A 15,018-nucleotide genomic window follows, 5' to 3' on the forward strand; every position below is an offset into this window, starting at 1 on the left:
AAGTCTTTAACCCACTCTTCAGTCCAGTAGGATACTCAGTTTTTGAAACACACCAAGTCCTTTTCTGTCTTATGGCCTTTGTCTTTGCTGTGCCTTTCACCAGGCATGTTTTCCAGGCTCTAATTTTGGTCACCTGCTTCTCTTACCACAACTTACAGCTAAATTATATACCTGAATTTTCTCTTGTTGAAAATTAATCAGTTGACCTAAGAAAGAAGTGGAAAACTTTATCCGAGCCAAATTTGGGGATTATAACCCAGAAAGCTCTGAGAACTGTTTCACTGGTTAGAAATCAAGGCACAGTTATGTAAATATTTTGAGACAGGGCTGTAACATCAAATGATGTATTATTGACAGTTTATATAATCCAGATCTAAGCATCATTCTAGTGGGCCATGTGACCCCTTACAAAATTGAGAAGGAATGTTATCTTTTAAGGAATTGTCCTATTGATGCTAGGAAAATATTGTTTTTTATGCTTGGGCTGGCATCCTGCCGATGGGAGAGGTTTAGTTGATGCATAATGCAGGCATACAATGCACAGTAGCAGGAGAAAGAAGGCCAAAGGTCAGAGAACTTTTTAATGTTTAAATTTTTATCTTGCCATAAAACAGTGCATTTTATTTCACATTCTAAATTTCCTAATAAAAAAGTCCCAACCAGCATCCTCCACCTACGACAAGTTATGGATCTTACTATAATCTGTAATTACTTCATTTGTTTTTTGTCCAGAAACCCGTCCCGCTTTAATTTAACACACAAAACCGTAACTATATGCCAAATACAAGTTCAGCTATTCCTCCCTGTATGTAACTTTCAGAAGAGCAGAGACCTCATTATCTTATCCCGTGCCACATCTCCAATACAAAGACATTGCCTCAGCAGTCAATTCTAAGTCTTCAGTACCGGTTAGCTGAACAGATTGCAGGAGTTTGACAAACTTTCAAGAAGCAGTCTTTTCGCGCTCTGATCCGTCCGGAACCGCCCAGAGGGAGGAGGGGAAGGCGGGAGGGAAGCTAAGACCTCGCGCATGCCCAATGTTCTCTGAGCGCCGGCGGTTGAACCCCGCCCCTTTCCTTTGGCTGCTTTAACCAAAGCACATGCGTAGTACCAGGCCTCTCTGAATCCCGCCCCTTTCCCGTGGGTCGGTTAACCAGTGCATTTGCGCAGTTCGGGGCTTGTCTGTTCGTTTGTCGGCGCTATCAATAAAGTTTTAGCGAGCGCACACTTTCTTTTTTCTTGCCAAGATGGCCGAGTACGACTTGACTACTCGTATCGCGCACTTTTTGGATCGGCATCTAGTCTTTCCGTTGCTTGAGTTTCTCTCCGTAAAGGAGGTAAGTGGGCCTTGAGAGCGAGGAAGTCTTGGGAGCCCGTGAGATGCGGAGTAAGGCCGACAGGCGGCGGCGGTAGCCTTAGGCCTGACACACGTGTGAGGCGGCCCCGAGTTTGGTCCCGAGTGGAGCAGTAAGGACCCTGCCTTACTGGTAGTTTAGCGTCGTCCCGGTTGATTAGCACTGCGGAGTTCGTCCGTGAGTAGGGGTGTGGTGACAGTTTGAAGCTTAGGGGAGAAAGGGAGGGGTTTCTACTTCACTTCTGGAGGTGCCATTGCCTCAGGACTTCCGCGTCATTCTCGGAAGTTGACGATTGGCTGGCTTCGCTGTAGTAATGCCTGAGCTTAATTTAAATTCAGGCCGTTTTCTAAAAGCAAATTGGACTGTTAGAGATTTTAATTTTTCTTTTGGGCTCTGTAGAAAGGGTGGCCTTCGCTTTGTGGTTTTGCTTGGAAGACGGTTTGGAATGATTTTCTTAACCTTAGATATGTAGACGCCTAGTTTCCGCAAAGTTCTGAGTTCTTTGCATTGAGTTTCGGTAGCCAGTCACATCTAGAAGCTTATATTTCGTCGGATGGGGAGGTGAGCTCAAAAATAACAACCTGATAATTTTTAAATCAAGTTGTTCTTCGGTGTATAGACGTACAGACTTCGAATGACTTATATTGGTCATTAACCTTCACTTGGCTACTCAAGGTATCTTGAAAAAGTATGTGGTTCTGGTAACTCATTTTAAAATGTCTCAGTCCTAAAAGTTTTGAAATGTGAGGTTTAGTAACATCTTAGGGGTTTTTTTTTTTTTTTTGGAAATTGGTCCATTGTAATAGTTATAATAAAGTAATATTGTGATGAAGCAGTTAGAATATTGGATAAAAAGTAAGTGCGTTCTGTTTCTGGAAGCAGATTAAAACCTAAGTCTACTGGATTTGGGGAATAGATTTTGTGTGTCTCAAGAGCAATAAAACAAAAAAGCCCTACAAATAAACATTAAATTGTTCAGATAACTTTGCAAATCTTCCTGATGGTTATGTATCATTGGACAGGCATGATCCTCAAATTTATAGGAACCTTTTCGGAATACAGACAACTCTATAAAGTTGTTGATATTAGGGAACCGCAAAGTTTATTTTCAATAAATGTACAAGAATGTCTTGCAATATAAAGCTTTATCTTGAAAGGATATATTTTTGTCTTGATGTTTCTTTTATAGGACATACTTACATCTATGTTATGGAGTTTAGATAAAACAGCCCAATCTGCCTTGTTTCCTTTTTTGGATAATCAAGGATAATTCACCAGAGATCAAGGAATAAGAAAAAATCCTCCTCTGAAATCCTTTACCAGCTCCTTGTAAAAATGCTTCTAAATTAGCCAAACTTGGCATTTTCGTAGTGTCTTTACACTTGATTTTCAGAGCAGACAGAGGAAAGGGAGGACTATGTAAGTGTAAATTGGTTTTTCCTAGGGTAAGACCAAAACTATGAACAACTGAGAATCCGTGGGATGTAAATGCCCCTTACCTGTTTCCTTGGAGAGAATGTTGGTAAGATGGCTGTAATACACCAAGGGGAAGACAGATGCTAGAGTATTTATCAGTTACTAAGTATAGGACTGCCCTGGAATGGTGAGAAATTGAAGATAAAATCCATACATTTCATCACTAAAAAATATCTTATCCTTTGGAGGGAATAGAGATCTGCAGTTATAATACAGTGTAATAAATGTCAGAGAAATTCTGGCAGAGTGCTATCAAAATTGAAGAGGTACTATTCAGTGGGCAAAAAGGACTTTGAGTTTTTCTGGGATAGAGTAGGTACTCCTAAATGTTTTCAGTTAGGAGGCTAGGCCATCATATATGAGAGGGGAAGACTCAGGGTTTTGAAAGTGAAGTAAATACTGGAAGGGGTGACTGAAGAAACTGTCCAAGGCAGTGCAAAGATTGGTAAGTGCTTGGAGGGCCCAACAGACTGGTCATTCTTGAAGTGAGAAACAGTAGAAAGTTACTGGAGTAGTATAGAAATGAGTGGAGGTAGGCTGGTGGATGAATGCCATTTAGAGATTGATGAAAAGGATTACTGATAAGAGAAAGGCACAGATATGACTGAATAACATTATTGCCTAGTTTTGTTTGTTTTTTAGGGCACCCACGGCATATCGCAGTTCCCAGGCTAGGGGTCGAATTGGAGCTACAGCCACTAGCCTACACCATGGCCACAGCAATGCCAAATCCAAGCCGCATCTGCGACCTACACCCCAGCTCACAGCAACACCAGATCCTTAACCCACTGAGTAAGGCCAGGAATCAAACCTGTGTCCTCATGGATACTAGTCAGATTTGTTTCCACTGAGCCACAATGGGAACTCCACTATTGCCTAGCTTGGAAATATTTTATTGTCAATCTTAGCGAGAACATAGAAAAGAGTTGACTTTTTTTTCAGAGCTAGAGATTGACATTGAATTGTATTTGGTTGGAGAAAATGAATGGAATAAATGATAATTGCTAAAGAGGAGAATCTTTGCAATAGCTAAAAACAATATCCAAAGTAATGTCTAAAGTGATAGCCAAATAGGATGATAGAAAAATTAGAGCAAAGGATATGTTTAGGATGGTGAAGCATTTTAGAGGTAATAGTGGTAGAGGTCATGAATTTAAGTTAGAAGTCTTTGAGGTGAGGTACTGGATGAAAGTTGTTATAATTTGTGGGATAAAGGAACTTTAAGGTTTTAGTTTCTAAAGAATCATCAGTATGTAGATATTGGATTTGTGGAGGAGTACAGCAGAAAGAGATGTCAAAAGAAGATTTTTAATCTACTGAAAAGTAGGAGCTGTTTTCAAGAGGTTGATAGACTGAGTTAGCAAACTGTAGCCTGTGAACCGAGCACTGTTCTTTCTGCCTGTGTTGTGTGGTCTGAGCTTAATTTTTTTTTTTTTGTCTTTTTGCCATTTCTTGGGCCACTCCAGCGGCATGTGGAGCTTCACAGGCTAGGGGTCAAATCGGAGCTGTAGCCACTGGCCTACGCCAGAGCCACATCAACGCGGGATCCAAGCCGCGTCTGCAACCTACACCACAGCTCATGGCAACGTCGGATCGTGAACCCACTGAGCAAGGGCAGGGACCGAACCCACAACCTCATGGTTCCTAGTCGGATTCGTTAACCACTGCGCCACGATGGGAACTCCCTAAAAAAAAATTTTTTTTAAATGATGAACTTGTACAGCCATTTCAATTATAGAGCACTAACTGCACCAATTAAGCGAAATATTTCCTGCCAAAAATGAACTCCATTTTTCTCATTAGTAGAACTGTATTACAAAAAATTTTATTCCATGTTATTACATTTTTTTATTTCAAAAAGAAATTGTGGGAATTTGTTTCCTTCTTGTGGTACTTATGTATTGATCGAATCATTGACTTTTGCTTTTTGACTCACAAGATCTAAAATATTTACCATCTTCCCTTTACAGAGTAAGTGTGCCTATGAGATAAAATTTAGAGAGGCTGATATAATGCGATGTACAAGAAGAGGCCAGTGAGTTCTGATGGCAGAGGAGAAATGCTTTGGATTTACTGTTGGCAGAAATAATTACAAATTAAAAGCTATTAATGCAGTGGTAAGGAGAGGTGGAATGCCAGGAAAAGGATGTTTCCACCTAAGATTAGAGTTTCCATAGGGCAAATTGAAAGGAAACTTTATTTTTTGTCAAGTGAACTTTTTTATCAAATATAACATGCCTGAATACAGAAAAGTATGCAAATATAAATTTTTTTTTTAAGGAAGCACACTTATGTGTGACCACCATCCAAATCAGTAGATAAATCATTGCAGACATCTTAAAAACCTTTCTTCTGACCCTTCCTAGTCATTACTCACACTTCCCAAAGACTAGTTTGATGATAGATTGGCCTTTAAAAGATTTTATATAAATGGAATTAAGCATTCACCACCTTGTACTGCTTTGTATGACTTCTTTCATTGGGAGATTCATCTAAGTTGTTTGAATGGCAGGGGTTTATTCATTTTTGAAATGGAATGTTAATCCATTGTATAAGTTATGCTATAGTTTAACTGTTTTAATGTTTACAGACCCGGCTGTTAAAAATAGTGCTGCTAGGAACATTCTTGGAAAGGTCCTTTGAATATATGCACCCGTTTCTCTTGAATACCTAAGAGTAGAGTTGCTGGGTTAAAGGGTATTTTAGCTTTAGAAGGTAAAAACAACTTTCCAAATTGGTTATAGTTTTGCCAGCAGAGTAAGTGTTCATTTACTCTACATCCTTACCAACACTGGTATTGTCAGTTTTTTAGTTTTCAGTGTGGTTTTAATTTACATTTCCTTTATAATTAGAGAGGTTGAGGACCTTTTCTGGTGCTTGTTGGCCATTTCGTTATACTCTTGTGGAGTGCCGTCTTTTTCTTACTATTTTGTAGGAGTTCTTTATGTAGTTTGGAAGGTTCAGGTTTGGTTTTGTGGCTCTACCCTTTGACCACTTTTATCTTTTCATGGGCTGTAAAATGTTGTAGAATCTTCTTGCATTTTTCTTTCCTTCAAATTTAAATTTAGTACGAAAATCTGGAAACCTTGTCTTGACTAAACTATTTGATTAAGACATTTTTTGAATTCACCTTCTATCTCCCTGAATGCTGTTGTATAGAATCCTTGTATATTGCTTAATATACTTCATGTTTATTTGGGTTTGTGTATGTATCTAATTTGGTTGTTGTACAGTGGGTTAAATTATTTTTTTTTGAACTCTTTGCAAAAGCCAAAACCAGCAAGACAAAGTTGACTTATAGAATGGATGCTAGTTTTGTTCCAGGGTGTGGATGGGGAAGCATATAAATAATTTTTACTATTTAGTGAAAAAAATAATGTGGGGCTTAAAGAGAGGCCACCTCAAGGAGAAATGGGTAGGCACCATGTGGATGTGAGAGATAACTGAGACAGTAAGAACATTTAAGAATTGATTCCAAATTACCTGAATGTGGAGAGGAGTCAACTATCAATGCAGTTGGTGTGGTTGTTTGTTTATACAGAGCCTTGTTCTATAAAAGATGACATCAATCAGGACACATAAAAAAATCAGATAGTTTAAGTCAGAAGTTGGTGGGAATGGCTTTGCAGTGTAGCCTTTATTTTAAAGTTACTAGGTAAACAAGATATTTTATGTCTCTGAAGTTTGGTCCCTCACCTTTATTCTTACAGGAGAGTGAATTAATAGTATATAATATTTTATTAAAAAAAGTGTAGTTTAGGACATGTTGCCAGATACACTGATACTAGTTTAGTATTAACCAGTTTATTTGGGGGAATTTCAACTTACTCATTAGAAAGTAATTTTTTCTTGCAGATATATAATGAAAAAGAATTATTACAGGGGAAATTGGATCTTCTTAGTGATACCAACATGGTGGATTTTGCTATGGATGTATACAAAAACCTTTATTCTGATGATATTCCTCATGGTAAGTTTTGTCATTACAATTGAAGCTTGGCTTGTGAACTGAGGGCATGTGTATTAAAAGTTTTGTGATTTATGGAAGTTCCCTGTTAGCCCAATGGGGTAAGAATCTGATGTTGTTGCTGCTGTGGCACAGGTTTGATTCCTGACCCAAGAACTTGGGCATGACACAGGGGACGGAGGCCAAAAAAAAAGTTTTGTGATTTCTAAGTGTTTTAGCCAAAAGTCTTAGTAATTATTTGAATGATTTAAAGGTTCTTTGGATGAAAGGTAATATGAAGATTACAGGTCTTTGAAAGTATTATTTTCTCACCATAAAAGGTGTGAAACTACTTTGAAACATGGTCATCAAATGCCTTCAGTTCATAGTATGCATCATCGAAGTTGTGCTTATGGATCAGATTGTTTCCTTAGAATTATCTGAGAATGTTGCAGGTGTTTGGCTTGCTAACTCTTAGTTAGTATCTTGTATGCCTTAGAGATCCCTCTTTTATTTTGTCTTAAAGCATCTGGGTATAAAAGTTAAGGATTTGATATTGCTGTAGTGTAGGTTGCAGCTGTGATTCGGATTTGATCCCTGGCTCAGGAACTTCCATATGCCTTGGGTGTGGCCAAAAAAGAAAAAGAAAAAAAAGGGCATTGGTATTAGTCCTGATTCTAAAACGTGTGGCCCCAGAACCAGCATTACCTGCTCACCTGGAAGAGCTTGTTAGGAATGCAGATTCTAAGGCCATATCCCAGGTCTACTTAATCAAAAACTGTTGGCTGAAAACTAGCACTCAAATTAGAGAATTACGAGAGTTCCCTTAAGGCTCATCTGGCCTTGTCACCGCTGTGGCTCAGGTGTTCCAGTTGTAGGGTTCAGTCCCTGGCCCAGAAACTTCTATGCTGTGGGTGTGACCGAAAAAAAAAAAAAATTCTAGGATAATATTCAGTGACAACAAATTCAGTGAGAGAATTCAGTGACAGTGAATTTAAAAACACTAGGAATGAAGTCTCTGAAATATAGAGTTAAATAATTGTTCCTGTGACAGTTTCTTCCCCAGTGTATATTCCTCACTTTTCTTAAAGAATTAAAAAAAAAAAAAAAGGATTCTCTTTTCCTTTATGTGCCTTTGTAGTGTTAGGTAGAGGAAATTGGATTTGGGGTAGTTACTGAGTGGGTGATTCCTGGCCTGTAAATATGTTGGGGAGAAATGAATAAATATATGCACAATTTAGATAGGTTGAAAATTTTCCAGCGGTACCCTCAAAGTGAGCAGTATGGTTTAACACTGTAGTACTCATTTGTGTTTCTAATTAGCTTTGAGAGAAAAAAGAACTACTGTTGTTGCACAACTGAAACAGCTACAGGCAGAAACAGAACCAATTGTGAAGATGTTCGAAGATCCAGAAACTACCAGGCAAATGCAATCAACCAGGTAATGTCTCCTTTATTTGAATTCTAAAAATCCTTTTTTCTGGAATAATACAAATGTTAATTCATTAGTGCTATGTTATTGTGGCCTAAAAGTTCAAGCTTTAAAGAATGGCTTTATCTTTTATTTTCATTTATCCTTATTGTGTAGGGACCAGGAAGTTCCTAATTATAAATGTGAGTGCTATTCTTTATAACTTCTTTACCCAGTTAATGCAAACTGGATTATGTTGAACAGCTCCACCCTCCTTCCTCCTTCCCAGGGGCCATTTGCCAGTGTCTGGGGACATTTTTAGTTGTCACAACTGGAGAGGTGCTACTGGCATCCAACCAGGAGAGTCCAGGGATACTGCTGCACATTCTAGAGTTCATCTGCCTGTACCCCACCTCCCCCAAAAGAATGACCCAACCCAGAATATCGGTAGTGCTAAGGTTGAAAAATGCTATATTTGAGTGTATTGCCCTAAGCACATGGGTTGTTCACTGTAAGAGAAACCTGAACTCACTTTATCACTATGCTATGTTCTCTCATATCCTTCCCTGCCTAGCCCAAGGAGGGTAGTATAGAGCTACCATACATACAGATACGGTTGTATTTTATTCTTGACTTCTTCTTAACTAGAAATATACTTACTGTTTGGTTTCTAAAGAAAGCATGTTACCTTACTCTGGAAATATATATCACTAATTGAAGCCCTTTGGGTTGTTTAAAAATGTTTAAAAATAAAATTGAAGTAAAATAGAGAGTTCCCATTGTGGCTTAATGGAAATGAACCTGACTGGTAACCATGAGGACACAGGTTCTATCCCTGGCCTCGCTTAATAGGTTAAGGATCTGGTGTTGCCGTGAACTGTGGTGTAGATTGCAGATGTGGCTCGGATCTGGCATTGCTATGGCTGTGGTGTAGGCCAGCGGCTACAGCTCCAATTTGACCCCTAGCCTGGGAACCTCCATTTGCTGCAGGTTGGCCCTAAAAAGACAAATAAATAAAGGAAAATAAAATCATCTACTAAAATTTAATGTTGCCATTGTAGTAAATCTTATCTGTCAGTATTGTCACTTGAGGAATTGTTCAGATTTACCATATTGCACCTTGATAAATCATTGAACCAAATTTTTAAAATTTCTTTCTTTCTCTAGCTACCTCCCTATCTTCCTACCTACCTACCTACCTATCTGTCTATCTACCCGTCTATCTATCCACCTATTTATTTATGGCTGTGACCACAGCACGTGGAAGTCCTCTGGCCAGGGATCAAACCCACACCACAGCAGCAACCCAAGCAGCTGCAGTGATGACACTGGATCCTTAACCTGCTATACCACAAGAGAACTCCTGAATCACATTTTTAGAGTGATTGACTCTTAAGTTTTCATTCGTGATTTGGGAAAGTGTTAATAGATATTTTTTAGAAAAGTAGCAAATAACTGTACTCTTTCTATACTATTCTATAATATACTACATATATATACAGAGATAGCTATATCTTACAAAGCTATTATATATATTTTCATATATATGTATATAGCTTGTATATAGTTATCTCTTGTGTGTCTACGTATGCTTGTATACACTTAGAATATAATGAGTAATTATAGGCCTTTAAGTCACATGTAAGTGCCCACAAAGGGACAGCTGAAATAATCTAGATGTTAGGGTACAGCAGAAAATTTAGGGTTTAAATTTTAAGTTTAGTCACTAAAACACTAGGAAGTAATAGGATTAGGGTATGAATAAGATGAATGTAGATTTGTTCACCAAATATTAGAACTCCTTGTAGCTTAATAGGTACTGAGTTGGAGATAAATGAAAGGGTAGATTGCAGGTTAAAAAGTTGTAATCTAATTTAATTTATAAACTGATCATTTTTTGAAATAGTAACCTCTCCCTGCCGATTCCCCATTTTAAAATTTCATTGTATAGGAGTTCCATTTGTGGCTCAGTGGTTAACGAACCCGACTGGGATCCATGAGGATGCAAGTTCAATACCTGGCCTCGCTCAGTGGGTTAAGGATCCAGCATTGCCGTGAGCTGTGGTGTAGGTCGCAGATGTGGCTCAAATCCCACATTGCTGTGGCTGTGGTGTAGGTCAGCAGCTGTAGCTCCTCTTTGACCCCTAGCCTGGGAGCTTCCATATGCTGTGGGCGTGGCCCTAAGAAGCAAAATAAAATAAAATAAAATAAAATTTCATTGAATATATAGTGTTGTCCTCATGCTTTCCCAGAAATACTCAATCAGCCAGAGGACAATGATTATATACCTGAGGTATATAAGAGATGCCAAACAAAGTTATTCATCATGATCTATAGCAAGATCTTTTTTGTTTGTTTGTTTGCTTTTTAGGGCTGCACTTGCTGAATATTGAAGTTCCCTGGCTAGGGATTGAATTGGAGCTGCACCTGCTGGCCTGTGCCACAGCCACAGCAAGTTGGGATCCAAGCTGCATCTGTGACCGACACCATAGCTCACGGCAACGCTAGATCCTTTACCCGCTGAGCAAGGCCAGGAATCAAACCCACATACATCCTCATGGATACTAGTTGGGTTCGTTACTACTGAGCCACAATGGGAACTCCTGAAACCTTTTTATGTTAAAATTTCATGTGTTTCTGTTCAGTATTGTAATGTGCTCTTGTTAATTTTAGTAATAACACATCACCTCGCCAGTGAAATTATGTTCCCAGAAGACACACCATAATGTTCCTTCTTGCAGTAAGCATGAGAGAGAATGATTTTGTTTTTGAAAATGTCCAGAAGGTGGACAGCTCTGTGACCTTTCACTTTTTCCTTGGTGTCTTTGTCATCAGTTTGTCTTTTACCAGCCTGCCCACATCTCAAGCTAGTTTTAGAAAAGTTAAATTGACACTTTTGTAGATAATAATTATATAGGTTGCATAACATAGATAGCATGTAAGTTAGGCGTGCTTTATTAATCTTTTAAATTGCCAAGTCATTGTCCTTATGCAAAATATTAACATTGTGGAGGAGGACAAAATTTATATATAGGATTAATTCCTGCTTGTATAGTACATTTATATCAATCTCTGTTATATTTTAAGAATGTATTTATCCATTAGGAATGTATTTTCAGTAGAGCAAATACCATTCTCAGTAGGTTTTCACCTAAGTAGACTATGATCTCACGGTAAGAGTACTCAGAATAGGGATTCACTGGTGGCTCAGTGGGTTAAGGGCATTATCACTCAGCATTGTCACAGCTGTGGTTACGATCATTGCTGTGGCATGGGTTTGATCCTCTGGCCCAGGAAATTAAACATGCCACAGGCCTGGCCCCCAACAAAAAAGTAATGGTCCGAAGTTCTGGTTTTATTATCTAAAAAATTTAGATCATGTGGATCAGAACACACAATTTTCAGTTAGGGCTAAAGAAATCTGAAAGCGAAATTTTAAAGTTTACGGTTCTCCTTTAGTTCCTGTTCCTTATGTCCAAAACATGTAATGTTCTGTTTATTTCATTCTGGAATCTTCTTTTTAGTGTTTTAAGTATTAAGGTAATTAATGGCTTTATGTGAGTAATAAGATAGAAGTTGGTTATGCTTATTTTGCTTTCTGTGACCTATAAAATAACAGTAATTTTTGTTTTTTATTACTAAGGGATGGTCGGATGCTGTTTGATTATCTGGCAGACAAGCATGGTGTAAGTATTAGTCTTTTAAAAAATTGTTTAGTTGTCATGTTGTAATAAGGCTAATTATGAAATAATGCTGTATAGATAGATTCATGGCTCTATTATATCAAAAATATAATTTCTAGATTAATTTGTTAGACATAATACCTGGTACATTTTTGAAACTTTAGTTTTTAAAAATGGGTCTTGATGGAAAATAATATCCTCCTTTTAGATAACAGAAGTTCTCAAAACATTTTTTCCAGAATGATCATAAAATATACTTCTGATAGATTAACAAGTAGGTAAAGACAGAACTGAATTTGAATTAGAATGCCTTGAGCAGTAGAATTAAGTAATGTGTTAGCTGCCCTGTGTAGTACACTAGTCCTTGATATTATCAAGACCTTCATAAATCCCCAAAAATGTTGTTACAGGCTTTCATAGTCCTCTCCCAATCTCCCTCTGCTTATGCTAACTCATTTTGAGGCTTTGTATATAATTCTTTAACTTGCATTCAAGTTTTAGCTCTCATATAGCAGTTATTTTAGCAAGAGGCATGCTGACCACTGTGGGGAATTACTCTTTCTGGTTTCCATTTAGAAAGTTTGATGTATTTGTTAATGTTCTAGTTCAGACCCCTTCTCTTAGATTTCTTCTCTTTCACTTTGCTTGCATCATTAACTTGAAAAGTTGGTATAATTTGGGAGCCAGTTTTTGCAGAGAACTGAAGTTTACTATATACATTATTTGTATAGAATAACACAATCTTACAGCATATGCTTGACAGTGGTCTAAGCTCATTCACCAGCTAAGGGACTCATACGTCAGACCTTCAGCTGCAGTTTAATTTGTATCACAAAAACGTAGGTGTTGTTACAAGTTGTAACTCTTTGAGGCCAGAATTATGAATGTTAAATCCAATAATTCCTAATATATATTTTAACAGTCGTGTGGGTTTCTGATTTTTGTCAGGGGAGTATAACTTTCGAAAGAACGACCTGAAAGAGTAAATGGTTTGAATTTTAAAACTCAAGATTAAGAAATAGAACTTAAGCCTTTTTCCTTTTTTTTTTCTTTTAGTTTAGGCAGGAATATTTAGATACACTCTATAGGTATGCAAAATTCCAGTATGAATGTGGAAATTACTCTGGAGCAGCGGAATATCTTTACTTCTTTAGAGTGTTGGTAAGTAATTTTTTTTTTCCCCTGTCTTGTAGGATTACCTTGATTCCTCAAAACATGACTATAGATTTGGTTCTGTCCATTAAGTTTTCAACAAGCATTGGCAAAAGGAGGAAAAAAATAAGGGAATTTTCAACAAAACCCAAATAGGAAGAGGAAGCTTAATATCAGGGCCTTAAAATCTGGAGGGAGATTTAACTTATCCTTGGAATCCAAAAGTAGGAACCACTAATTAGTCACTTTATGTATAATTGTATGATTTTAGTAGAATTCTGTCCTGTAATTTGTTATATTACTGTACAGCACAGTGAGTGGCACATTACAGATACTTAATAAATATTTATTGAAGAAACCCATTTTTTTTGTTTGTTTTGCTTAAACAGCTGCACTCACAGCAAATGGAAATTCCCAGGCTGGGGATTGAACCCCCAAGCCTCTTCAGAGACCCAAGGCACTGCAGTTGGATTCTTAACCCACTGAGCCACAGCGGGAACTCCCAGTATTCCTAATTTTAGTTCAGTGTTTTTATGCTGTATATATATTCCTTGAACTTGTTCTAAAAGCTGTGAAATTCTAATGATATTTGAAAAGATTTTATGTCTTAATAGTAGCTTTTTTCTGTTTGCTTCTGCTGTCAGGTATTAGAATATAAAGCTTAGTATTTTTTTTTTTTTTTTTTTAATTTAGGGAGTAGATGAGTTTCAGTGGTACTGCTGGGGAAGCAAATCCCTAACAGCAAGTACACTTTTGTTTTCATTTGTCTGTTTGACAAGTTCCTAGATTCATTGCTTTTGTCAGGGAAGGAGAGTTGTATGAAGCTAAAGGGAAAATCAGGCTTTCGCATTGATGGATTTCTTTCTCATTCTGCCTTCTGTTTAGGTAATCATATTGATAAATCCCCTCTAAAGTTACTGAAATGCTCTTGTTTTATCTAGCCTCTTATATGTGAAATTATAATTTGTTACTTTGGGTTATCAAGTAAGTACCTAAGTCTCTGATATCTCTAGTTAAATCTAGAAGTTGGAAATGACCTCTTAAGACAGAGACTATTTGTCTTCAAACCTTGGAAGAGTCTGTTTTTTCTGTCTTTATTTTCTGCCTTTCTTCTTTTAGCCTCATATGTCACAAAGAAAAAACTCGTGGCTGCTATCTTTCATTGTTTTCTAGGAAATTAAATTTTCCCTTTTTTTCAAGAAAAGGAAGAGTTTGGTATTATTAAATCAACTAATCCTACACTAAAGAAAGTACTCAGACAACTTTATTTTTAAGTAAAACAATTTTTTTATTGAAGTATAGTTAATTTAGTGTCATACAGCTTTGTTTTTTAAAAGTATTGTTCTTCCTTCAAAGAAATAAAAATTTGTTTATTTCCAAGTTTGATTTTAAAAATCATTTTCTTTTACTCCTATTTGTAAATGAATTCTTAATTTATAGTTTAGCTGTGGTTAGTTTGCAAGTATATTGAAGGTAATGGGTGATGCTAAATTTGTAGTGGCTTATCAGAAAATTCCATCAGTTTTACTTTGAATATTATGAAGGATTTAGGAAAGCAAAAGTTGATTACTTTGGAAATGTAAACAGTTTAAACCAGGATTGTAAAATCAGAAGCCTGATATGATTACAGGTACATGAAAAGAGTTGGTTATTCATATCATTTGTTAGTGCTGCTAGTGAATTTTGAGAATGAAGATTTAGTGTCATGTTAGGGTTCTGGCACAGTAAATTTATTGTTGCTGGTCAGCGAGTGAATGTGCCATTTTGCTAAGACATGGAAACTTAAGGTAACTGCTGGAAATCCAGATATTGAAACTCTTCTAGCATATCCACCCTTGAAAGCAAGTTGGTATGAAGAGCCAACTGTAATGACATGGACTTGAGCCAGAGTAGTAGGCATGAACCTTCTGGGAATTAAAAAAAACTTGTTATCCTGCTGCAAAAGCTTTTATCCTAAGGCATTTAACATATTCTAGTTTTAAAAGTATTACTCTG

The 15,018-nt window shown here is 37.2% G+C and overlaps 1 protein-coding gene across 1 annotated transcript in view; it reads left to right on the forward strand.

Annotated features, from left to right (window-relative positions):
- The first annotated feature begins 1,154 nt into the window (after nt 1-1,154).
- The window catches only part of EIF3E (eukaryotic translation initiation factor 3 subunit E), a 53,256-nt gene continuing 39,392 nt past the window's right edge, over nt 1,155-15,018 (forward strand). The window contains exons 1-5 of the mRNA XM_047783416.1: nt 1,155-1,337; nt 6,687-6,801; nt 8,101-8,218; nt 11,832-11,874; nt 12,928-13,032. Coding sequence (XP_047639372.1) covers nt 1,248-1,337; nt 6,687-6,801; nt 8,101-8,218; nt 11,832-11,874; nt 12,928-13,032 — 471 coding nt within the window. The 5' untranslated portion in view covers nt 1,155-1,247. The remainder of the gene's footprint in view (nt 1,338-6,686; nt 6,802-8,100; nt 8,219-11,831; nt 11,875-12,927; nt 13,033-15,018) is intronic.

The sequence above is a fragment of the Phacochoerus africanus genome, chromosome 6, assembly GCF_016906955.1.
Source record: "Phacochoerus africanus isolate WHEZ1 chromosome 6, ROS_Pafr_v1, whole genome shotgun sequence".
In the NCBI taxonomy this organism is placed as follows: Eukaryota; Metazoa; Chordata; class Mammalia; order Artiodactyla; family Suidae; genus Phacochoerus; species Phacochoerus africanus.